The following is a 27784-nucleotide window of genomic DNA, read 5'->3' on the forward strand; positions in this document are numbered from 1 at the left end:
AAGAGTTAAAGCCTTTGTTAAAATTTTATTAAACATTTTTTTGAGCAAAATAAAATTCAAGCACAGGGGTTTCCCTCTCTGTTTACAAATAAACAGCTGCACAAAATCTTTAATAAATAAAATACAATACAGGTTTTTCTCCTGTTTAAAATTATGAGTTGCATAACATTTCAAATTACAAACAAAACCTTTGATAAATAAATACAGTGCAGTTTTTTTTCCTGCTTAACAGTATAGACAGCTGTACTGTGCTGTTGTGCAAATAACAATGTAAACAGAACCATAGAAAACAGCTACATTGTCAGAGCAAAAAGATACACACTTAAATAGTAACACAACAAAAAGAGCTGCGAACCCATTGGAGTGAGTGTTTACAAATGTCGAATCCTGTGAAGGAGCTCTAGATGTAAACTTTTGTTTTGTGTTTACCTTATGGTTAATGTTGTTGTACATCCGGCAATTCCACCTCCAAATGAACAAGATTGAGAAACTTGTACTGTACATTAAGGTAGCATTAAGAAAAATCAAAACACCTGTGAAGAAACTTAACACAGAAGAACATAAAACCTACTGCTAGCTAGCATTTCGGAAGTGTTTTTGCAGAGCAACACAAACAGCACGCAGAAGTATAAATGCACAACTATGTTCAAGGCAGGCGCTGAGGGTCAAGGTGATCACTTGACGCAAAACTATTAATCAGCCTTAAGGGGCTGTTTATATGACAATGTTTTTAGTAAAACCTGGAAACTTATTTGGTGTTTTGCCTATTTATTGACACGACAACAGAGTTCTTGGGACTAAAAAGGTTTGGAAAAAGCAGCCATTGTCATGTTTGTGTCAGCACCTAAAAACAAGCTTGAAAAGCATGACATCATGTGCGTGTATAGTACAAATTTAGGGAGTTGTAAGTTAAAGGCAAGAACAAACAAACATAGATAACAATGGTGGAGTAAATAGAGGGCTGTTGTTGTTGTATAAGTGTTTGCTAATGCTTCATCAGAAAAGTTGAATTTACTTCACATTACAGCCACAAGCAGAAAGGCATGTTACATACATGACAAATTCTGCATACACATCGTAACCACCTTACAGACACTGTTTACTAAAACAGGAATAGTGGCAAATACTGGTCTGGTATACAAAATATAGTGTTTTTGGTCAGGTCATTTTGAAAACATTGTTATGTATGTAAAACATTTTTTAAATTGCAAGGGAAAAATGTTTTAATTTTTGGGTACATTGTTGTAGCCTAAATTGTTAAATTAGTCGCAGCTCCAGCATTTTGTTCATGATCCAAAAAAAAAAAACAGACTACTTATGAGGAAAGTAACTTTTATTGCATTACAGTATGTTTACAACCACAATTCTTGTTTTTTTTTTTTTTTTTTAGGAGATATTGTGTTGTTTTCTCAGCAATAAGAATATATCCTCACCTGTTCTGGTTAATGCAGCTCTTGTCCTTTCTTCTCAAGATTTTATCCTCAGAATGAGACAATCTTGCTGGGTTTTCAAAGACTTTAAAAAACACCTGCAGTCATGTTTGACTGAATTCACCTCTTGTTCTCCACCATTCTTTCGCCTTTTCTTCGGTGTTAGTTTCACACCTGAGGCAAGGCCATTTGTAACCCCACAACCTGTGCATCTCTGGAGGGGTGTTGAGTTCTCCAGGGTTCAGGTCGTAATATGACATTTCCAGCTATATTGCAGCCTTTCCTTGTGAAGTGAGCACAATTCATTGTTATAGCTCCTTCCTGTTGCCTCTGTAAGAGTCATTTATGACTTGAAGGTGACCCGGTTCACCGTAATCTAGAGTGAAGACTTTTCTGATTGAAAAGCTGACATCTGAGGTTATTTCATGCTGAAAACATGTCGGTGTTCCCAGGGCCTCAAAATCTGGAACATGCTAAGCTTGTTTGGGACGTAATCAACCTGGTCCCAATAATCATGTTGAAGTAAAGCTCAGGCTCGCTTGAAGCTGCAATTAATGAGGGATATTATAAACATACCCCAAAACAAGATCAGATGTACGTTTGGGCCCGGGAAAAAAGAAATCCATTGCTTTCTCATAATGCTGCTAGACATTTCCTTCATTCTCAGCCTTTTGCACTAGCTGGGTGGTCTGGCCCTAGAAAAAAAAAAAAAAAACATGGTTATTTTCAACTTTAATAAAATTACAACAGTTTAAAAATATTCAATGTATGTCTGTCTCGTGATTTGAAAACCATTGTTAAATTGGATTATAGCTTATAAGTTGTTACAGATTGTTTTACACAGCCCTTCCCCCAGAGCTGGAATAGTTTAATGAGAAAAAGACATTTTCTTGCTTTAGTTATAAGGGATGATAGATGTTTTTGTTATTTTGAAGTTGCAGTGGTTTTGAGGGGACAGGGGTGGGGTGTTTGGGGGGCATTCACAAAAGATGAATTGGTTTCAAATTAGTTTTTTTTGTTGTTGTTTTATGCTTGCTTATACTGCGTGAAATTGAGACCATTCTCACACATGTTCAGAGTGTGGAAAAACTGTGAAGAGCTTATGTCTCGTTGCCACACACAACTAGGTGGGAGAGGACTTAGGGTTTAAAACCTGCTAGTGCAACGTCCTAAAAAAACATCAGTAATCACTAACATATGATTCTGACTTCATTTCTCTTTGTCCATGTCACTGTAAACGTGGTACAAAAGTATGAAGCACACTAAATGTTGCCTTTTTGGAGTTTAGGGTCACATCATTCATTTTTCTTCAAGTTAAAGAATATTTTTTTTTGTTACAATCTGTTCTGAATCAGACTTTAGCTTATTCATCTATATGAATATAATTTATGAGAGATCATATGAGTGCCATAATGTTTAATCTCTATAATATATATGTGTGTGTGTGTGTGTGTACAGTTGAAGTCAGAATTATTAAGCGCAAAGATTTGGTTCAAAACTATTTCTTAATTCAGTTCTAATTTCAAACAAACAAATAAATGAAAAATAATAAAGAAGTGTGGTCAAAAAAAGAGTTATATCCAAACACACTTCCTATGGCCAATATGGTCCAAAAATATAAATATGCATATAATAAATAATACTGCTGATAATAATAACATTATTCAAAAGGAAGTTGAATAAACTGAAAAAAGCCCCCGAGATGAAGAAGGCATGAAGGCAATGGTTTTTATATTTAATAAATAAGATCATGATAACTTAATAATGATAAGTTCTTAAAATAGCAACGCGCCAGCAATGCGCCTTAACACACTTCCTTTCTAGACTGGGACACCCATGAATCCACAAAGTTTTCAGTTGGTCTGAAAATAAAAAAACAAATCATGCCAAAGACATCTTGCGCCTCATTGCAGCGGATGTACAATAGAGCCCGAGGTTTTAAAACCACTGAGAATTTTGATTATACCGTTTCTACAATATGTGTACGTTTTTTTTTTTTCAATGTGTTTTTCATGACTATATTATTGTTTTTTTTAGGCAAGTAACAGTATCTGTAGCAAGTAAAGTAAAGTAAACCAACAACCCAAGCATGCTGTAGGCCTGAACAGTGCATACTGAACAGTTATACTGTATATCCAAAGAAAAGAAAGATATCCAAAAATGCCTTTTCAAGTTGTAAAGAAATGTAAATCGAAACTAATGAAGACAGCAGAAGTCAATGATTCATTTAATTATGTAGCCTTACATGTGTACTGTTACAAAATATTTTAAATGGTTCTTAAAACAAAATATATTGTTTATTAGGGGGGAAAAATGTTTTTTTTTATCCAGATATAAAAAAAAAAGCAGTTATCACAATGCCTTGAAATCGTGATATTTTTATCCAAGGTTATCATACTGTCAGAATCTTATATTGGCCCCATGGCTAGTAAGTTTACAATGATTCTTTGAATAAAGTATTAAAATGAAGTAAAACCTGATGAATTTTTGATACTGGTGAAGCTGTCATTTATTTAATTTTTCCTATTTTTTTCACACAGTTTTTATTGTTGCTTTGTTTTCAAAAGTGTAGTAACTTGCTGTTAATGTTAATTTTCTACTCCAAATTACACACTTATGAACTTACTTAATAACACTTACTATTAGGATGGGTGTTATGAACAAAATTCTATTTTAACATACAGTATGTGTAGTTTTATTTTATTATCAACAGAATACATTTTATGATCAACAGAAAATTGTTATAATGATTAAAGTTGAATTTTTCAGAAATAAAAAAACACCATAAATTTTTTGTCCTTTTTATTTGGACCTTGTTAAATAGAGTTGGATTTTTGCCATTATTTTCGTACTCCTTTTGGCTGAGCTGTTCAACAATATCTGTTCTGTCTTTTTGTTTTTAAGAAGCCTTAATTTACAGGTTAAATTGCCGAGTCAGGTTTGCGATCTTTATTCCCCAGAAGTGAGAGCTTCTCACAATAGATTAAAATCAGACTTGTGATTTTATGACCCCAGCTGATGCTTTGTTCTCAGATAAAACTAACCTTTTTCTTTAATTTCCACTAGTGTAACACAGCAGCCTCTGAATTAATTTTTACCATGGGGCAGGCTCTAGGACACATATTGTAAAGAAAAGTGATTGATAGAGCAGACATTGAATTAAGCTCTATATGACTGGTGTCACAGTCAATAAGTCAATAATTTTTTAATATATTCTGACCAATGTTTTTTGTGTATTTTACTTGAATTTTCATAAGGCTGTGAAATGCAGCATGTGGCTTAGTGGTTAGCACGTTGCCTCACAGCAAGAAAGTCGCTGGTTCAAGTTCTGGCTGGACCAGGTGACATTTCTGTGTGGAGTTTGCATGTTCTCCCTGTGCTCATATGGGTTTTCTCTGGGTGCTCCGGGTTTCCAAAGATATGCACTGTAAGTAAATTGGATAAACTAAATTGGCCGTAGTGTTTGAGTAGTTTGTAAATGCGAGAGTGTATAGGTGTTTTCCAGTACTGGGTTGTGGCAGGAAGTGCATCTGCTGCATAAAACATATGCTGGATAAGTTGGCAGTTAATTTTGCTTTGGCAAACCCTTAACAAATCAGGGACTAAGCCAATTAGGCCTGGGGGCTGTTAGTCAGCAGAGGCTGTAGTGCTACTCAACTGGCTGTTTAACTTAATGAGGGATATTGTACACAGAGTTATTCTGTACTCACATTCACAGTTTCAAGTCTTTAATTCAAAACAGTAATTTTAAATCAAAGGTAAAAGTTCACCTCAGATTGCTGACCTAATCTTACTAAGTGCACTCCAGTCAGAACTTTCCAGAGTTTCAGGCTCATGTATACTTGCATGTGAGCTAGCTATGCCCACTTATTTACATGTTGCGGTAAGCATGAAATAAAAAAATCTAACATGGTTGACTAATTATTCCCTGATATCGATACCCCCTAGCAATACTTGCCATCATTTTTAACTGTTAAACAAGGATTTTATCATTGATTCTATCGCAAGTGGTTTGCGAAGTAATGCTTTATCATTTCTATCTAATATTAGTATGTCCAGCTGTGCCAGTTGTAACAACTTGAGTTGAGATTTTACTGAAATTCTTTACTCATATTTGGTCTCTACCTTATTTTTACAGTTATGCACAGTGTGACGCATGAGTTCTTTAATAAATGAAGCCATGTTACGTGGTTTATGAGTGGTTGGAAATTAGAGGTAAAAATGAAGATGGCAACTGCGATTTGATTGGAATCGTGGTGCTTTGGTATGAGAATCTTGTTTGGTGCATTTTCATGACAACACCAAGATGATTGCATGTTTGGTGAATAGGCAGAGAGTAAGTGGTCTTTTCGTCTTTGACTACCTCTGGAAGTGGTTGATGTGAATGACTTTAAAACGTTTCAGATCTTGTTTACATCTGTATTTTGTGTTGTCCTCTAAATCAGCCCACATCTTGATGCCAGGTGTAAACAGGGCCTTTTATGGCCAGTTGAACCACTATCATGTGTTGAGAAAAATGTTGCTGAGCAAGTTAGTCAAATCTTTATAGCTAGCTACCAGGGCATTGCGATATTGAGGGTAAATATCCTATGCATTATTTTGCTAAACGATACAATATTCGATATATGATAAATTTTTTTTAATAATTTATAACCAACCATTTTTTTTTCATTTTATTACAGGGAAAAGAAAGCAAATAATCCTGTTTTACTGTTGCATAAAACAAATCAGAGTATCTTATAATGTAAACAAGCAAAAGTAAATATCACTAACCGCTTGTATAGTTTTATCAACCTGAAAACATCAAGAATAGTCTGAAAAACAGAAACACTTGAACAGTGTGGAGTAACTTTTATTCCATGGCTTTGATAGCTTGGTCGTACCATATTTAAGCGTAGAAATACATAAAAAATTTTACTTGGTAAAATTTGCATTTCAGTTTAATTTTCAATTTTTATTCCAAATGTCGTGATACATATCGAATCGTGAACATTATATCGTGATACACATCTTATCGTGAGCTGAGTGTATCGTTACACCCCTAGTATATACTAAACTCATACACAGCCGGTAATTAAACTCTGGTTGCCACAAGCACCTGGGTGCTATATGTCAATGGGCTAACCACTAGGCTATTGGCGCCAACATTATTGACATCGATTTCATCACGATTCGATATAATATCGTTTATCGGCTCAGCCCTAACCTCATTTTTGGTGATACAATATACATCGCCCATACATAAAAGCCAATTCTAGCAACATTTTGGCTGATTGTGAAACCTCTTGATTTTTATAGTATTTGCTATAAATCACTATAGAATATTTTCATGTGCATGACTAACTGAAAACAGATCTGGAAGCAGATATCGCAGCCTCTGTTACTTTTTACTTTGCACTTTTTTTTGTTAACATTTATTATTATTAAGGATATGCGTTTTCACATTCTAATTCCAATGCCTAATTATTAAATTGTTAAAACGACTATAATTATATTAAATTTTCTTAAGAATAATGTATTATGCGTTCTTTGGAAGAATATAGTTGCATGTTGTTGATATTATATTGTCATTCTGGCATTATATAATGAGTGGTATAAAATGGCCTTAAAATGACAATAATTTTGTTTATCGCAATATACTTCAATGCAGTATATTGTACAACAAAAAATAGATATCGTGACTGGCCTTAATTTTGGCATATTATTTCTTAAAACAAGACAATATTTAAGAAAATGCTCTTGAATGAATCATTTTAAAATCTGGACTAGATACAAGACAAAAACTCAAAGTAAGAGAAGCATTTTTTGCAGTGTATACATCAAATCAGTAGATGCTTTGCTTGATTACGTTACAAGCAATTGACAGATTACCTGTCTGAGACTGTATTACCTGGTCCACACTAACTGTGAAGTCCTTGTATACCGCGTTGCCTGCCTCTCTGAGGTGCTTGATCCTGAAACTAGAGAAGTCTTCTATTCTCTGAGGTCAGGTAAAGAGCGCGTGAAGAATCGACAGCTTTTGAGAGGTGGACTTGGACTGTGTTCAGCAGGACGCTTTGAAAGGCTGCTTTTGTAGCTGTGAGGGGTTAGTCTTCCTGCGCGAAGCTTAGGTGTGCGCCACACAACGTCTCCACTGCTCTATTGCAATTGCTCTAAAGCAACCAAGGTGCATATATACACACATCGTGTGCACATGCAAACGCACTTGCTCATAACTCATAGGCCTGGATTTGAAGGCTGTGAAGAAGACTGCAGGTGTTAAAGGGTGCACTGAAAGGCATTTTGAAGTCAAGTTAACAGGACAGATGGGAGCCTGTACATGTGTTAGCGTTTCCTTTCATCGAGGCTTGAGGATATGATTGATTACTATGAGACTGTGCATGACCCTGTGGGACGGTAGTAAAAGTTATGATTGTTTGTTATTGAAGATTGCTAAGTCTCTTGTTATCTCAGTTCTCTGTTCTTTGTGGGATTTTCCAACTGTGTGTTGATTTTATTAAGTACACAGAACAATGAAGTTTTGAAGATTGAGTAATAGTTTTGACTGTGAGCTTGATAAATTGAGTGTGATGATATAACAAGACTGAACTGGATAATAATGCCCGGAAAATACATATTTCAAATTAGCTGTTGGGGGATTTTTCCATAACAATATTTAATATTTTAATCGTGCATATCCCTGACAGCTAAAAATGATTCTCTCTTAAAATCGTTCTGTTTCTTAAAATCACATATCGATTTGCTTCTTTTTGATAAATCGCTTGTTGCATTTCTCATTTTTGATTTGCTTTGGATTAATGTGTTAGCTAATTGAATAAATGTAGATGTATAATAAAGTGTTGATAAACTTTGAGGAATCCTTTTTTACAAATACATATTTACATAACACATCTACATTCACTGGCCACTTTACCTGTCCAACTGCTCGTTAACGCACATTTCTAATCAGCCAATCACATGGCAGCATCCTAATGCATTTAGGCATGTTGACAGTTTAGTTGTGGAGCTGCGCATCGATGGATTTGCTCTTCGGCGTTTGGACTTTCGGCAGTGAAATTTAAATCTGCTGCAGTTCAAACTCAGTGTCAGAAATAGGATGAAAGGTCATTTAAGTGACTTTGAAAGTGGCATGGTTGATTGTGCCAGATGGGCTGGTCTGAGTATGTCAGAAACTGCTGATCTACTGGGATTTTCATGCACAACCATATCTAGGGTTTACAGAGAATGGTCAGAAAAAGAGAAAATATCCAGTGAGGGGCAGTTAAGTGGGAGCAAATGCCTTGTTGATGCCAGAGGTCTGAGGAGAATGGCCAGACTGGTTCGAGGTGATAGAATGGCAACAGTAACTCAAATAACCACTAGTTACAAGCAAGGTATGCTGAAGAGCATCTCTGAAAGTGTCCAACCTTGAGGCTGATGGACTACAGCAGCAGAAGACCATATCGGATGCCACTCTGGTTAGCTAAGAACAGGAATATGAAGCTACAATTCGCACAGGCTCACCAAAATTGGACAATAGAAGATTGGAAAAACGTTTCCTGGTTTGATGAGTCTCGATTTCTGCTGCCACATTCAGATAGGGTCAGAACAACATGAAAGCATGGATCCATGCTGCCTTGTATCAATGGGTCAGGCTGGTGGTGGTGGTGTAATGGTGTGGGGAATATTTTCTTGGCACACTTTGGGCCCATTCGTACCAATTGAGCATCATGTCAACGCCACAGCCTACCTGAGCGTTGTTGCTGACCATGTCCATCTCTTTATGACTACAGTGTACCCATCTTCTGATGGCTACTTCTAGCAGGAAAATGCTCCATGTCATAAAGCGTGAATCATCTCAGACTGGTTTTTGAACATGACAGAAGACACTGTACTTAAATGGCCTCCACAGTCACCAGAACTCAATACAATAGAGCACCTTTGTGATGTGGTGGAATGGGAGATTCGCATCATGGATGTGCAGTGACAAATCTGCAGCAACTGTGTGATGCTATCATGTCAATATGGACCAAAATCTCTAAGGAATAATTCCTGTACTCTGTTGAATCTATGCCATAAATGATTAAGGCAGTTCTGAAGGCAAAAAGGGGTCCAGCTCGGTAACAGTAAGGTGCGCCTAAAAAAAGTGGCTGGTGAATGTACACCAAGTACCAATGTACCAATGTAACACACAACATATGTGTACAGTACAACACATCCAAAATGCTAAAATATGTAATCTACTTCGCTTTATTGCAACATTGCATTCTTTCTGGCTTGAAGTTAGCTGTCTTTTAATTTAGCTAATTAGTGTATTGGTCACTCTACATCATGTGATACAATTTTTCAGGCCAGAGTTGAAGAAATTTGAACTTTAGAATGCAGTGAAATGCCAAATAACTTTGTATGAGCTCTCATTTCCAGTCTCCTGCATTTGGCATGAGTATTAATGGATGTCTTTTACCCTTAAAGGGATCAACTGTGGGTCATTTAGTGCTGGGTTGAAATGTGTTGTAGAAAATGCAATACTGTTTCAATTATTGTGTGACATTGAAATATGGAGTTCATGTTTCCCTTTTTGCTCCATTGTTTTCTTTAACCTATTGACTTTGCTTATAGGGTGGAAGATCACTATTTGAAAGTCTTTCCTCTCTGTTTCATAGTGGGTGGCAGGGTGAATCAGGAACTCAAGTACACACGGCAGAAGATCGGAGAGGAGGCCATGTTTAGTCCTCAGCTCATGATACAGACGCCTCGTCAGGAAGGTGCTAACATTTTGACCGTAGAGGCGCTAAAGCAGCACCTCGACTCTGCCATAAAGGCCAGCAGAGTGCACGTTTACATGTACAACAGGTATGGCTTATTTGCTAGCCACTCATAGACTCATCGATATCAGGATTTCATTTTAATGATTGTTTATCTAACTGTTGCTTTTACAGGCAATGGACATTGGAACATTTATGCTACAAATCAGGAGAACTTGTTACCGAAACCAATGTTGTGGACCAGGTGAGAAAGAAGATTTACGATATCTTTTTAGAAAGCAGTTTTATTAGAAATTTTTGATACTTTAATGAAGGACCTAAAGGCTGGGGATTGTAATAGTGCGTATTTCTTGTCAGATCTTAGAAAAACTGCACCCTTGTCTTGTCATCACTCCTCTGGACTGCTTCTGGGAAGGTGCTAAGCTACATTCAGGAACATTCTATCTCCCGTAAGTTACACATATCTTTCTGTACTTACTTGGACACTGTATTGGTTGATTCTTTCATGGCTCTTGAAATCATACTAATTATTAAGGAAGACAATTTTTATACAGTAAACACTTTTTAGCAAACATAATTTAAAGAAACACGATTTGCCTATCTTATGCCCAATTTACATGAGGCTTCAGTGTCAACACTTGACAGTTAGGGTACCTAAAGTTGGGGCTGACGCAATTGTCATAGCAGCCCCAGCCAATGGAATCAGTCCGCAATCGGCTACTGTCTGAGCTGGGGTATTTGAAATTTACAACTTCTGTATGGAGAGGATCCACAATTCAGTTCGGCAATGCTTGCCATCACCCACTCAAAGTGAATTGGAAGCGTTGATGCTGACGCCCCATGTGAATTGGATGTTACCAAGTGTGGTAAAAAGAAATTTATGCATAATTTATTTATAAATCAAACATAAACCTTGCACTAATTCTTTTAATCTATAAAGTTAATGAAAGATGTTTTATTAATAAATTATCTGTTTACAATACTATAATCTGTATTCTTGAAAAAATTAGACAGTATTGCATAAAGAGTACATGCAAAACTTATTAAATGTGCTATATGCAAGGATTTTATTATACGAATTTTTATAAGTATTTTATTGCCAGTGTTTGAACAGCTTGTGATGATTTTTCAAGTAATGATTTTCATGTGGAAGATTTTAGATATTTTTATTGGGAAAGTCGTCAGTATATAACATTTATACATTATTATTGTTATACTGCTACTTATTTTTACTTCTAATCAAAGAACGGAATCTAATTTAGAATGTTGAAGTATATTGTAGGGCTGCACCATATTGGAAAAAATTTACATTGTGATGTTTAGTTTTTTTTTGCGATATGATTTCACTAGATGACCCTATTTAAGAAAAAAATCCTAATTTTATTTTGATTAGAATAATTTGTAGGCAGAGCTAGATTACCACAAGGGCTTGGTGGGGCTGAAGCCCCAGAGCCTGCAAAAGGAGGGGCCCTTGATTGGCTGAAGAATTAATTTGCACCCTGAGGCAGGAAACGCCTCTTTGTGTTATGTTGTTCTCATGTCGATAATGTGAAGAATTCTTTTTGGCTCACTGTTGTTCAAAAACAGTGATGCCACCAGGGTTGCACGATTAAATGAAAAATTCAGCCAATTATATTTTCAAGGTCAGGAGAGAAGTGTAAAGGTGGTAGCACAAGTCTTCACATTATTTTATATACGTTGCCCAGCAACGTACAGTTGACACCTTAAAATGGTGGCTGTATTTATAAGGTATTATACACCCCAAAATGTAATTTCTGTCTTCATGTAATGATGTATTCATGTATTATAATGTAAAAAAATAATTAAACACAATTTATCTTTTTTTAAAACAGTAAATTTCATAAATTCTTAGATGCATAGATGGTTTCATTTTATCAGATAAGAGTTAAAAAATTGTAATGACTCATCACAAGTTCTGAACCAGTGTTGGTTCACTGGTTACTTTTGAAAATAATGCATTACAATAGTGAGTTACTCCCCAAAAAATAACTAGTTGCATTACTTAGTTACTTTTTATGGTAAGTAATATGTTACGTTACATTTGAGTTACTTTTGCGTTACTTTTTATTACCTGCCTGAGGCTTGATCTCTTTTTCTTTTTTCTGTTTTTCTTTTTTCTTTTTTTAATAGAGGAGCTCTGCAATTAACAATGCAATGTATAACCTATATTTAACTTTAAAAAAAACACATCAAAACTTTATTTTAGGAAAATGTTATATATATATATATATATATATATATATATATATATATATATATATATATATATATATATATATATATATATATATTATAAGATTAAAGCAACATGTTTGCTAATTTTGTACTATATGTCTTAAGTAAAAATCGCTGTTCATTAAGATTATAATCCCCTTTTCCTTTTCTTCGATGATGTCTCTCATTGACAGCTAGATCCATTGTGACTTATTTGATTCAGCAATTTATTTTTTAAAAGCTGATTAAATAAACTAAAAAGTAACTCATGTTACATTTTCAAGAAAAGTAACTCAAATATTATTACTTACTTAAGTAATGCGCTACTTTACTCCTTACTTTAAAAAAAAAGTAATATTAATATGTAACTCACGTTATTTTTAATGCATTACCCACAACACTGTTCTGATCTGTGTTTTCTGGTTAATTATAATCATAACTTCAGATTGCAGATTCTATGATGTGACTGTTGTTGATCCGAACATTGGGATATCGATGCTGATTGTGCAGCCGTAATATACTGTGACATTGAATTACTTTCAGTCTGTTGTACGTTACAAAAGTCAGAGAACGAGCAAAGTTCTTGACTGCAGTTCACTTGATGACAACCAGTGTTGCTAAAATGAGCGTTCCTAAATTCTACATGCATCACCTTTAAATGAATCACGACTAAAAACTTAAATCAAACGGCAGCCCAAAGTGGTTCTCCATACTCTCCGGTGGTGTTTTCTCAAGGCCTTCATTGTGATGGTGAATCGCTCGAGGCCTCGCACAATGGTTCCACTTCTGCTGCTAATGGCTGCTCGCAACAGTTACACTCCGTAGACAACCACCAAGTCTGCAAAAGTTTTTCTGCCCTCCCTTTTCCCTCTCCATCATGGATGGTAAATAAGGATTTTACTGTGTTCTGGTTGGGGGACTTGGAATAATGACTCAAGCCTGGTTAGGCACATACAATGTGGTCTGAACCGCTGCAGGCCTGCCAGAAGAGAAAGAGAGAGGGGCGAGCTGAAGGAAGCACACATACAGGAAAAAAGGAAAGAATGAAAGCGAGAGGGAGAAATGAGAGAAAGATGGTGCAGAGATGGAAAGGCGGAGCGGATTTGACAGAGGGCGGCTTACAGAGGCAGTCAGCGGAGCGGTGGACGGATGATAGAAAGTGGGAGGGTGAACTTAGTGCGAGGAAGGCCGTCTGAGGATAGACACAGGAGTAAAGATACAGCAAGATGAACAGGCCTCTGAAAAAAATGAACAAATGAGACTAGATGGCAAGCAAAGTATGGGAGGTTTGCGAAACTGCTGCGTTGGGCTGTTAGTTGTGGGGAGATGCCAGGCCCGGAGCAGGATCACCCGGCACGCCAGTATAATTAGAGGGGATAAAGATCAGATGAGCGGATTGATTCCATTTTCTCAAAGCTGTTATTATGGAGGCAGGCTGAAATCCAATCCCAACTACATTTGTGCTGCCACCGCTGTGACGTGCACCGTCCATCAATCCCTAAGCCTTCGGAATTCCATCCAGTCACCCTTCATGCACTCCCCGTAGTTATGCTGTACCACTTTAACCACGTCCAACATCCCATAAGCAGGGCTCAGTCTGTGCTTCTCCTTCATGGTTAAACATGGTGTTTAAACGTTTGGGGCCAGCAAGAAATCATTAAAAGTTTCACTAAAAAGATTTATTAAGAAACAATTTAAAGTAAACCGTTCTTTTAAAGTATACATTCATTAAAGGATCTTAAAAAAAATTGCCAAATGCATTGTTTTAAGTGTGGGTTTTAAGTAAGTAGTACTTTTTAAAGTAAGTAATGCATAGTTTTAAGTAAGTAATATTTAAACGTTGCAGCATGACGAATTAATAACTTTGATCTGATAGTAAATATTTATGCAAATGAGAAGTGTTACTAGAATTAAACTAAGTTCTCTATTCTATTAAATGCTGATAATTCTCTGTTTTATCAATTAATTAGAACAATAAATAAAATAACATATGTATTGGCATTTGGGCAGTGTTTCCCCCACAACTTCACTTCCGGTCCAGCTATCATCCTAATAAATCTAATACATATTTCAATGTGTTTTGTTTAATTATCAACCCAATAGAATGTCATACATTTCTAATGATTAACATTGCATAGATGCTGTAATGATTAACATTGCATATATGCTGTAATACCAATGGAAAAGAGTGTAACATTCCAAACTTTCAAAATTCTCATGGTTTTAGTAGTTGTGGAGCTGCGCATCGATGGATTTGCTCTTCAGCTTTTGGACTTTCAGCAGTGAAATTTAAACAACACTGAACTGAACTAAACTGAACTTCAACTCTGAAAACTGGACTGGACTTTACTAGAACTTCTATGTTAAGCTGCTTTGACAATCTAAAGTTGAAGTCAGAATTATTAGCCCCCCTTTGAATTTTTTTTCTTTTTTAAATATTTGCCAAATGATGTTTAACAGAGCAAGGAAACTTTTACAGTATGTCTGATAATATTTTTTCTTCTGGAGAAAGTCTTATTTGTTTTATTCAGGCTAGAATAAAAGCAGTTATTATTTTTTTCAACATCGTTTTAAGGACAATATTATTAGCCCCTTTAAGCTATTTTTTTTCGATTGTCTACAGAACAAACTATCATTGTACAATAACTTGCCTAAGTACCCTAACCTGCCTAGTTAACCTAATTAACCTAGTTAAGCCTTTACATGTCACTTTAAGCTGTATAGAAGTGTATTTACTGTCAACATGGCAAAGATAAAATTAATCAGTTATTAGAGATGAGTTATTAAACTATTATGTTTAGAAATGTTATGAAAAAATCTGCTCTCAATTAAACAGAAATTGGGGAAAAAAATAAACGGGTCTAATAAATTAAATTAGGGGGGCTAATAATTCTGACTTCAACTGTACATTGTAAAAGCGCTATAGAAATAAACATGAGTTGGATTAAATTATGTCTATAGAAGTTAATGCACCTATATATAGGCCTTTCACAGTAATCAATAAATCGAGTTATCGCACAGTACATGTACATAACCTCAATAATTTTGGTGATGCAATATATATCTCTCATATATGCATAACCAATTCTAGCAACATTTCAGTTGATGGCAAAACCTCTCTATCTTAATTGGGGGGTCAGTGTCAGTATTAGGGCTGAAAAATATATTGTTCGAGCATTGATTTTGCAATGTGTGTATCTGCAATAGTCACTTTGAAGGATTAGATTTATTAAAGATTAAAATATATTAAATATTATTTTCAGATATTGTATAAAATTATTTATACAGTGATGACCATCTTATTTTTTTATTTAATTGTTCAATTTTATGTATATGAATACTGTTAAGTCCATAAAACCATAAAGCAGTGTTTATGTCACTTTTATTTGAACTTATTTAAATTTATTTAAATGCTTGTAGTTTATTACATTTTATGCAAATCCACTGCATAGAAAAAGACTTATCAACCCAGTCTATCTAAATTCATAAAATCTTTCTGAATAGGGCTATTTAAATCATCTAGTGAAATTATATACATATCGCATCTTAGTGCAGCAAAACAAAATATCGCAATGTCAGATTTTTCCAATATGATGCAGCCCTGGTCAGTATGGTTAAAAAACATTATAGTATTTACTATAAATTACTAGCGTATATTTCCATGTGGCTGTCTAACAACTGAAAATAGATCTGGTAGCAGATATCCCAGCCTCTTACTTTATACCTGCACTTTTTTGTTAACATTTATTATTATTTATTTGTTTAGAATATACATTTTCACAATCTGATTCCAATGCCTAACTATTCAAATGACTGTAATTAAATTAAATATTCTTAAGAATAAAATATTATGTGTGGTAATTGGAGAACTTGCATAGTGATAATATATTGTCATGCTGGCACTATATAATGAGTGGCATAAAATGGTCTTGAAATGACAATAATATTGTTTATCGGAATACATTTTGGTGCAATATATCGTACAACAAAAAAATAGATATCGTGACTGGCCTACCTATATAAACCTGCCTTATATTCAGTTGTGTTCAACAAAATGCAACAGTTTCCAACTCTTTCCTGTGTAAATGTCCTTCTTTGTTTTAAAACTCCAAAATATTTTCTTTTCCCCATAGTGGCAAACCCCCATTACAGTGGACCAACTTCGATCCGATGGGCTTCATTGCTGAGTTGAAGATGCTGAAGTATCAGGTGGACAGCTGGGAGGAGATGCTGGTTAAAGCAGATGTGGGTCAAGGTTACATGAACCGGCCCTGCCTGAATCCTGCAGACCCCGACTGCCCATTATCAGCTCCCAACAAGAACACCACAGGGGTGAGCTTAGTCAACAAATCACATGCGATCATGTGTTTATCTGTGTCAAATGTCTGTTCTCATTTTGCCTAGTCATTAGCAAACAGCTAAAGATTTGGCAATTAAAGTGATGTTGTTTTGCATCTCAAGCGTGTCTCTAATTTATGATCTGTCTCCTTCTTAAGCCTTTTGACGTGGCTCCTGTTCTGACTGGTGGCTGCTATGGGCTTTCCAAAAAGTACATGCACTGGCAGGAGGAGCTTATCGTAGGTGGGACCAAGAAGAACGACAGCGGCAAACTTTTGAGGTAAAAAAACATTTTAACAGGCTTAACGGAGAAATTCACTATCAATCATCTTGATACAAACCTGTATGAGTTTCTTTCTTTTGTTGAACACTTTAGTTTAAGCATCAAGTCCTACTATTAATCACTAACTTATTACCTGCCTACCCTTAATATATTGACTGTTTATTAGTGTTTATATAAAGTATGATCTTATTCTATATCCCTAATCTTACCCAATACTTAATCCCAATTACTACCTTACTAAAAAGCAAATGAGTTGAAATTAGTTGAAGTCTAAAGGCAGGCTCACTGTGATTTTTAATAATCCTAAACGATTGTAGCATGTCAGACTGCACAAACATGGCTCCCATGTCACACTGTAAGATCTCAGCTCTTATAATGTCAGACTGAATGACAATGAACATGCGCTAAAGGCAAAACGAAAACTCACCTGGAGTTTAACGTCATCCATGTGTGACACTTTCACTCTCCATCGTTCTAAAATGATTGCTTAAAGCAAACATAAAAATTGGACAATTTTGCACACAGCGTGCCTAAATAATAAAACCAGGAAGAAATAAAAACATTTTCCTGTGGTCATTTGAATTGCCAGCAAGGTCATCAGATTCTGCGCTCCTATTGGTTCTTGGATTGACGCTCGTCGAAACTGTTGTCACATAGCAGCAAAGTGTCTGAAATCTTCTGACATTGCCAGAACTTCAACAGAGGGAAAATATGATCACAACAGCCATTAAGTGGCTGTCTGTGAACATGTCCAACCAAAGATCAAAGATCACATGATTTCCTAAATTTGTCTTAGATGACCAAGTTGTGGCTGAAACGTATCTGAACAGTTGATGGTCAACATTGACTTCAATAGTTAGTAAAGTTTCGGATATACTCAAGATACTGGCAAAAATAAAGTTTGAAAAACGGATTATTTCTCATGTGTGAAAGTTGTAGAAACCAGACAGCTAATTGTTCTTTTAAGGGCACCGATGATTAAAATCATCTTTTGGAAGCTGTTTGGACAAAACTGTGTGTATAGTGTATCTAATGTCATATTGGGGTGACATAAAGACAAAAAGTCAGTTTTTTAATTAACTTCTCAAAAAATTCATCAAATAATCATTGGGACATCAAATAATCATTGGAAAAATGTTACATGAGATCTGCTTCCATGTCTGTCACTGTGCTGTTTATCTGACGCAGGCGAGGCAGAAAGTGAGGCACACACTGACAGGCACGTGGTAATGGTGGCCGGGGTGAACTATCAATAAAGGCACAGGCCACAAAAACAGCTACATTGTGTTTAGAGCAGAAAATCCAATATTCCGAAAGTTAGAATAAATAATCTGATTGGTGTTTTGCGCTGAAACTTTACAGACACATTCTGGAGCCAAAATATTAAATTTTAAAAAAGGGGTAAAATGGTGCCCTATATAATACTCTTCAATGTCAAAACTCTTATATTGTTGGCCAGATGATATTTTTTTATAAATATAAGATATATTTTATAAATTTGAGGCACAGTATTTAGATATATTTAGGAAATTATAATAAATCTATTATAATTATGTATAAAAATTGTATAAAACAGAACTTTGAGGACACGAAGCAGATGAAAATGTATGTTCATTAAAACTAACATCTGTAAAAAAAAAAATTCTATTTAAATATTCTGACTAATTTCCTAATGTTTGGGTCTTATGTAGCTATGGATAAAAGATCGCTATGTCTTTCCCTCTCTCTGACACACATTTACAGCGTGAAGTTTGTTTTTGTTTCCTCTTTGGCAGATTGTCTTCATTAGTAAACTGCATATTAGTATTCATTCCCACAGACTGAATGAAAGCCCACACCTTTTACTCCAAGAGTGAAGTGTTTTTGGCTTAAATGAGGACAGAATTCTGTATTGGCGTTATTAAAGAACAATGTTGTAAGTCACAACATCAGCCGTAGAGGAAAATATTCCTAAGTGGCTCCGGAATCGGCTGCTAACATTTCTAGGAATCTTTTTTTTTTACTCACTAAGGGTTTTCTGAAAAGACAAAGTGAAGGGTTTTTAGTTTCAAGAAGTGTTCAGTTGAACAAAAGCAGGTTGACAGTCCACTTGAGGGAGTCTGTACTCTATAGTTGAGGACGTTTTAGCCTGTCTGCGTAGTGAATTATAAACTGCTGTATTTCAGCATGTCAGTGGTTCTTTTTAGGGGTTTTATCCTCAAGATGGGACAGAGGAGGTCAGTATGGGATTTGCTGGAGGGTTTTGTTTTCGTAGCAGCCATCATCACCTCCTCACCCCCCGTAAGAAACTGAACTGTGCTAAACCATAATGATGAAGCCAGCATCCTTTTAAAAGATAACAAAACAAAGGTAAAATATGTTACACTTTGGACATACATGTTTCAAGAGCTTTATTGACACACTAGTACAAGGAAATTCCTACTTTATTCACTTCACTCGAGAATGACAAGGTCGAAAGAAAACAAACATAACTTACAACAACACAAACTATGTAAAACTTATTCTTTTAAATAGCTTTTAAATGATTTCTTATGTCTTATGTAAGATGTTAATTTGTCCTTTTATTTGGATGAGCTAAATTGGCCATAGTGTATGGGTGTGATAGTGAGAGTGAGAATGTTTCCCAGTACTGGGGCATCAGAAGGGCATCCGCTGCATAAACCATATGCCAGAGTAGTTAGTGGTTCATTTTGCTGTGGAGACCTGCAAGTATGAATTATATAAAGAATATAAAATAAAGTAGTATCAGGGTGTCCGCGGGCTCTTAAAAAGTCTTAAATTCACTGAAATGTTGTGTTGTAGGTCTTAAATCTTTTAAATAGGTCTCTGATCTCTCAAGGAAATCTCGACAACTGACAACTTTTTTTAATATATATTTAAGTTTTTTATTGCAAGAGATACAATTCAAAACAGCTAATCAAGGAACGAAAACTAAAGTAACACATCCCTTTACATAATCTACCATTAATACAAAAACTGTATACAGAAGTATCTGGGTTATTAGAACAAATCATTTGTGCAAAATTCATTCATATTGGTTTTAAAGGGGTCTTAAAAGTCTTACACTTGACTTGATGAAACCTGAAGAAAACTTGAGTATGAACAAGGAATAACAATAAATATACTAATAATAATGAAAGCATAAAAAAGAAAGTAATGAAAGAATAAGAGGAGAGCCTGTATACAAAATATTTTTAAAAACACTCATTCTCACTTACTTTCCCTGCTTCGATTATAGAAAAACAAAAAACATAAATAACAAAAAAAAATATATATATATATATAAAATATATATATAATATATATATATATAAAATAACTTACATTTGACAGTGTTCAACTGTCAAAATGTCATATTTTTTCATAATCAAAAATAGGATTCTATAAAATTCCTTTAATCAAAGGTTTTGAAAACTACTCCTAAAACTACTCAACAATGCTCATTCTTGTTTTAGGACAATTTTGAAGCACTTTTTTGATCCACTTTAAATTTTGACTACCGTATGTGACCATGGGCCACAAAAGTCATACGTGCCCATATTTTTGTAAACTGAGATTTATCTATTACCTGAAAGCTTTCAGATACACTTTGCACTGATAAATGGTTTGGACAGTATTTGGTCGAAAAACAACTATGTGACAATCTGAGAGTCAAAAAAAATGTAAATACTGAGAAAATCGCCATCAAAGTTGTCCAAAAAATAAACTGTTGTTAGCACTAAAAATTACTAGTAAAAAATACTTATTGATATATTTACAGTAAGAAATTTACAAAAAAAATAAATTGTGGAATCTTCGCTTAATTTTAAAATTATGTAATTTTAAATGATTCAGACATTTTAAGTCATACAGTAAAATACAATTGGCAAAAATATATCTTTGCAACATGTTGTTTTGTGGTATACACAGTATACGTTGGGTTCCACACAATTCCTTCATGTTGTCCTAACACAAATTGATCAGCCGCTTTGAATGTTATCAATCGATTGAATGGGCATCATCAGTAGTTATCAGCTGATATGGGCCAGTAGGAGCCTTCTGCTCCCTCTGGTATGCTTAGAAGGCTGTTAACATCCATCCACATGATTAATCAGTTATAGATCTCATACCGCTGCAGTCGGAAGTTAACAAGAATTATTTATATTATTTATAAAATTTTTCATTAAGTGTATTTTATTTGCGTCTACATCAACCCTAAACCCTAAACCCAACCGTCACAGTATTGTAAAAACAGATCTGGATTTGAAATCTTATCTATTAGGACAGCTGATTACCCATGTGGATGGATGATAACAGCCGTCTGAGCCTACTAATATGCGCAGAAGGCCCCTACTGGCCTATATCTATCAGCTGATAACCACTGAAAACGGCCATTCAATCAAATGATACCATTCAAAGCGGGTGAATAAATTACATTAACTAAAGCTTTTTTGTACAAAGTTAAGTGGATTCAACAAAAAACAATTAATAAATAAGTAATTTGAACAAGCAGTGAAAGTCATTATCTGAGTGTGGGGTCACATATACTGAGCATAATTTCATAATTTTACCTCTGTGTTTTTCTCCTTACAGTGCACAGGCCTTTCAGACCATGTTCCAGCTCATGACCCCAAAGCAGATGTACGAGCACTTGAAGGGCTACGATGAGGTTTCGCACATCAACTGGAACGAGGACAAAGCAGCTGCCATACTAGAAGCCTGGCAGAGGAAATACTCTGAGGTAAATGGACGTCTCTCATCAAGGATCATCTAAAAAAAAAAAGCATGTATAGATGCCCTGTTGATGCTCTCAGACTGCGATCTACTTCAGCAGATTCTGTTGTAGTATTTCTTGGTAATTCATTCTTTCATCGGGTTTCGCTTTGCCTCAAACTGGATCTTGTTATGAAGCGTTTAGGGGGCCCGTGTCGATTCATTCCTCCGCTCGAACGTCGTGTTTCCTGGAACGAACACTCGCGTACATGCAGTCATGCAGTGTGAAGGCATTCATCTTGAGTCATAAGTAATGCATACATTCCAAAGGCGCTGTGTCTCTTGAGATTTGGACCCAGCTGTTTAAGTGCAGTCCTTCAAAGGCCTAGACTTCCCGTTTTTTCCTCTGCTTCATACTTTAAACGCTCAGGTTAAGTGTGAACTTGGAAGACGGGCCACATCTGTAAGGTCGGGAAAGGTCACGATGGCACACTGTAGAAACGCGCGCACTGAACTCTTCACATGTATTCGATGCATTAAGCTGCAGCATTGAAAATATGTTTCTGTAAGCGAAGGATTTTTTTATCGCTATATCAGTTTTTTTTTTTACACTTTTAGGTTGTAGGGTTGTCGCAATACCATAAATGAATCTTACGATACTATACCAGCGGTATACCAAGTAGTATTGCGATACTGTAATTCATTGCTCAAATTATAAAGAAAAAATTTAGCAATACTATATTTTATGTTATAATAGGCCAACTTAAATTTACTTCATAATTCACTTAAGGCCTAAACGTATTATTTGCACCTCTCTTTACCTAAAATGTATTCAATCTTTTAGTTTATTTTGTAGCTAACTGACCAACAAAAATACATTAAAATAAAGTTACAAATTATAAAAAATGAAATTTGTTTCAAAAGAGCATTTTTTCCAACAAATTTAGGCTATATGAAGTGGTCAGATTTTGTTTCAATGTTTCCTGTTGCTATTTTGGGTTTTTCATCTTTATTTTTTTCAGTCTTATCAAGTAACAATCCAAAGTAATTTAAAATTTCACTTTGTGAGTCGTTCTTTTACGAAATTGTTGCGATTGTTGTAGCTACCAAATCACATTAACAAGAACAGAAATGAACTGATTCAGATGTGTGTTCGAACTGAAGAGTTAGAAAATGTGCAACAGGCTAACACAAAAGATGCAAATTCTATTTAGTTTTTTGACCTTAAAGGGCTCTACAGACTATTAAAATTGTTGCACAAACATGTGAGCATTTCAGAGACTTCCACATGCAACATTATCTATTGTAGATAAACAATTAATAACGATCCTACTGTTTACAAAACTACAGTGGCACTGCCAGTATTTGGGAGCCATAGTATTGCGATACTACCATAGTACCGGTAAATCGTGCAACCCTTTTAGGTTGTAAAATTTAAAGTACAAAAAAAACCATTGCATTATGCTATATGAACTAGTATTATTCACTACTGGACAGTTGCATATTTAACAGGGTATCAGTGGGCACTTGAGAAGTATTAAAAAGTCTTAAATTTCAAAAGCTAAATTTTTGGCCTTAAAAAGTCCTAAATCTACTAAAGTATTGTGTTGTAGGTCTTAAATCTTTTTTTAACAGGTCTTATTTTTCCTTTGTTCATGTATAGCTACCCATTCTGGCCATTAACACCCATACAATCACCCACAATCCCAATACCATAATCCCAATATCTTTCCTTACTGTAACATTTGTTTAAAAGTTCTCCATTTATTTACCACTGCATAAAAACATGCTGGATAAGTTGGCGGTTCATTCTGCTGTGGCGACCCTGGATTAATAAAGGGACTAAGCCGAAAAGAAAATGAATAAATGAATGAATGACCTCATGCATTAAATAATGTTTAAAATGCAGCTGATTTTAGTGTTATAAAAAACATTTTAATACCAGACCATGTCCATTTAACCTAGCACAGTCTGTTTTTTCTTGTGTGTAAGTGTGTGTCCATTGAAGAATCAACCCCTCTTGCTTCAGTGGCCCCAGCACTTGTGTGTGTGTGTGTGTTTGTGTGTGTATGTGTGTGTGTTTTAGCGTGTGTGTGGTATCTGTGTGTGTGTGTTTGACAGGACCGTCTGGAACACATTAACCCGCTCAGCGCACAATCTCTTTCACAGCTGCCGTCCCATTGGTGGCTGGTGTGTGACATCATCTGCTCTCTGTTTTGTCAGCCCTGACCTCCGCTTGGCATAGGGTTTCCTTTTTTGCAGGGCTGAACATGTGTGCGTTTGTGGACGTGAGCGCATGTGAGGTTTTTTGGGGGGGGGAGGAAGGGAAAGTTTGGCCGCCATATTAATTTCTTAGATAATTGTGCTGCTGAAACATTTGTGGGACTGTGATTTCCACATGATTTAATTACTTTCATTGGCCCGAGGGAACAGACAAAGCAGAAAGAAGATGATAGAGAGGGTGTAAGTGAAATGAAGGTAAACAACTTCTTTTTTTTCTTCTTCTTCCTTCCTTCCGTCCTGTGTGTCCTCAGGCTGTCCAGCAGAGTGTGCCGGTAAATTCCTCTCAGAAAGTGCTCACGTTCACCACCACCACCCTGGAAGACATCCTGAAGTCCTTCTCTGATGTCAGCGTGATCCGGATCGCCAGTGGCTACTTGCTAATGGTAAAAACTCAACCCTATATCCCCAGTCTGAAGAGCTTTAGGTTTATCTAGAATTCCTTCCTCTTTTCATTAAACACTTCCCAGTTTAAGATCGTTGGAGTTGCTCTTCAGCTTTTTGACTTTCAGCAGTGATATTTACACTGAGCATAACTTCAACGGGAAAAAAATGGTTTGAAGCAGTTACAATTTACTAGAACTTCATCTGTGTTAAGCTTCTTGGACACAATCTACATTGTAAAAGTGCTATAGAAATAAAGTTAAATTGAAAAATATTTTAGCTGAAAGGACTTACCTGAGCACCGTGGAACTCTGCAATGTGGGTTCTTTCTATGTAAACATCATGGGAAAGGGATCGTTTACCCAAAAACGAAAATTTACACTCTAAGTACTCTCCCTCAGGCGGATCTAGATCTTAATGAGATTTTTTTCTTCTGTTAAACACGAAAGAAGTGATTCTGAAGAAAGCTGAAAACTTGTAGCCAATAGCTATGTTTCCATTCAAAGATAAAAACAGTGTTGGGCAAGCTACTTGGAAAATGTAGTGAGCTAAGCTATTAGCTACTCTACTTAAAATGTAGCTTAACTACACTAAAAGCTACCCTCTGGGAAATGTAGCAAATAAGCTCAAAGCTAGTTGGCTAAAGTAGCTTAGCTACATCTAAGCTACTTTTGCCATGTTCATTTTTAAATCGAAGCAACCTAAATCCAAGTCAATCATACCTTAGTGATCAATAAAACTGTCAATGAAACATATGAGGCATAATAGTTCAGTTCAATTATTCACTGCAAATAATATACTGTACCAAATGATAGTATATAACAGCAAAAACAAAAAATCCAATAAAACTGGGTGTTACACATTTAAAATACTAGACTAATTTACAGGGGAATTATTTAGTAATAAGCATTATATTCTATCGTATATTTACAACTCCAAATTAACGAAGTACACTACATAGTGTAAGTATCATTAGTAACTGTCATGAACTAATAGTATCTACCATAGTATACTTTAGCCTTTACTAGAGTAAACTATATATCCGCTTGTTAAGTGGTGACGTGTTGATGACGTATGTAATACTGTATCCGGGTCCGAGCCACCACTCATTTGAATTGAGAAAATATTCATTTATGATCACTTTTTATTCAAATAACACATAGAGAATTTTATATAAAGTCATAGTGTACACAACAATCTCTGGGCTTGCTGCATCACAAATACCAAAATTTAAACAATTTATAAAAAAATTAATCAGTTTCTGGCCATTGGATATTAGGCATGGACATATATATTGTGATCGTGATTTTCGAAATTATTACAACACTTAGGCGCAATCCCAGTTCCCTTAGCCCTTCCCCTTACCCCTACCCCTCGCTTTGCGCGTGCCCATGAAGGGGTATTGGTGTCCCAATTCTCTTTAACTTGAAGGCGTAGGGCTAAGGGCAAGGGGTAGATACCCCTTCAAATGAAGATTTTTCAGGACCACACTCAAAACAAAGGGGTAGGAAAAATTTCCCAGAATACACTAGCTCCAGCTGCACCCTGAAGTAAGGAAATCCACTAATTAGTATTTTTGGTCCTTATTACAAACTTTTACAATAAACAAACACACGTTTCATAACTGCGTTATAATATATTCATAACCGCGTTCATGTTTTACTGTCATGCTTTTAAAAAAAACGCTAAAACAAAAGCAGCTAAATTTCGCGATCTATTTCGATCTGTAATCCCTAATTATAACTCCTGTACAGCAGTCCCACAACATTCTGACACTCAATGACACTGGAATACCCTGTCAGAAAAGTCTAGTGGCTGGGAATGGGCTTTTTACAGTGTCTGCTATAATGGTAATGTTGTTTTTGGTGTGTTTACATTAATGAATATGACCACTGTGTAAATGCACTGTTACAATCTTTTGCCACATTAGATGGTTATGATAACATAATACATGGCTTCAGTGATTTCCTGAAGATAAATAGCAAAAAATAACACAACTGGAATAACTACAGCAGTCGCCATCATCTGATCTCATATGAAGCAAGAGATTGCGATGACATATGATGACGTGTGCAGGTGGTTTAGTGCTGTCCCAATTCTTAGGGTTAAATTTTGAAGCCCTTCCCCTTAACCCTCAGTTGCAAGGTCTAAGGGGAAGGGGAAGGGGAAGGGGAAGGGGTACAAAAATTGAATTGGGATTGGGTCTTAGTAAATGTTATTATTTCATGAGTCTCCCCATACAGTTCCATAGAGCGATTGGACCCGGAAGCCACTTTGCGTGACATCACACCTATCAAGCAGATAATTCCTCAGACATCTTTTTATCAAGAAATTTCTCATGTTAGCCTGATTGGTTGGCGCCATCACCGACCAGAGCGAGAGGTGGCAGTAATGCACAAAAACGTTTGTTGTTGAACCGTAAAACAGAAAGAAGAAATCGTGATTCTCACCATCATATGGATTTACTTTCATCAGCTAGACACCGGCCTCAGAGCTCAAAGAATGTCTGTGCTGTCACTTATTGATTCGCAATCTGTAAATGTAGCTTGTGTGGACGCTACTGCGAATGTATATATGATTCATTTACAATAAAGTAATATTAGTTATTAAAATAATAATAAATTAATATTTTCTGTCTTTCAGTAGATATATTATATGAGAGACTTGCTTTGCTTACTAAACAAGTGAATGTATTTGGATTTGCATTGTAAACCTTAAATGAAAGTTAAAAAGTACTGGTATTTTTTATTTCATGTTTGAAGTTTTTAGTTACTCTACTCCCAAAATCATTTTAAATAGTAAAAATAGAAAAAGATGGGATAGGAAAAGAAGATTTAAGATAGGAAAACTCATATTCAGTAAGATATATTTAACCATATAATGTAAAATAGATGTAATTGACCACAGTGGGATGGAGATAATTATGTAAAACCGACATAATGCTTATTCTAAACTGTATCTAATATATATATACTATATGTATTACATTTTAAATGATAAAAAACCTCTTGATGACAAAACTAAGAAGTCTGACTAATAGTGGCGAAATATAGATTAAAAATTACAATTAGAAAATTTTTTTTGAGTTGCATTATGATCTTTTAATAGACTCATTTATTATGTCATAAAATCTAAAGTCAGATTTTTGTTGATGTATAAACTATTGTTAAATTTAATCACATGTTGTGGTTGTCTTCTGTAAATCATGCTGAAAATGTATTATCATTTTTGGCTCAGGGAGACCAAATAAAATAAAACAGCACATTTTCTATCCCTCAAAAGTTAGTGTCAAAAATGTAATAAAAATGTCGCCAAAAATGCTCAGAATTAAATACTTAGGCTGTAATGTGTGAAAGAGTTTATTTTATTTTTTTCTTTTAATTTTCAAGTTGTAAGAT

At 35.4% G+C, this 27784-nt stretch overlaps 1 protein-coding gene across 2 annotated transcripts in view; it reads left to right on the forward strand.

Annotated features, from left to right (window-relative positions):
- ptch1 (patched 1) overlaps positions 1-27784 on the forward strand; it is a 105220-nt gene that overhangs the window by 13145 nt on the left and 64291 nt on the right. For both annotated transcript variants that reach the window (XR_015496811.1, NM_001305542.1), the window contains exons 3-9: positions 10073-10262; positions 10349-10418; positions 10532-10623; positions 16543-16741; positions 16906-17027; positions 21603-21750; positions 24257-24388. Coding sequence is in view for 1 of the 2 variants with exons in the window: in NM_001305542.1 (NP_001292471.1) it covers positions 10073-10262; positions 10349-10418; positions 10532-10623; positions 16543-16741; positions 16906-17027; positions 21603-21750; positions 24257-24388 (953 nt within the window). In the remaining variant the exon portion in view is untranslated. The remainder of the gene's footprint in view (positions 1-10072; positions 10263-10348; positions 10419-10531; positions 10624-16542; positions 16742-16905; positions 17028-21602; positions 21751-24256; positions 24389-27784) is intronic.

Source organism: Danio rerio, chromosome 8 (genome assembly GCF_052040795.2).
Source record: "Danio rerio strain M-AB ecotype USA chromosome 8, GRCz13ab, whole genome shotgun sequence".
NCBI classification, from domain to species: domain Eukaryota; kingdom Metazoa; phylum Chordata; class Actinopteri; order Cypriniformes; family Danionidae; genus Danio; species Danio rerio.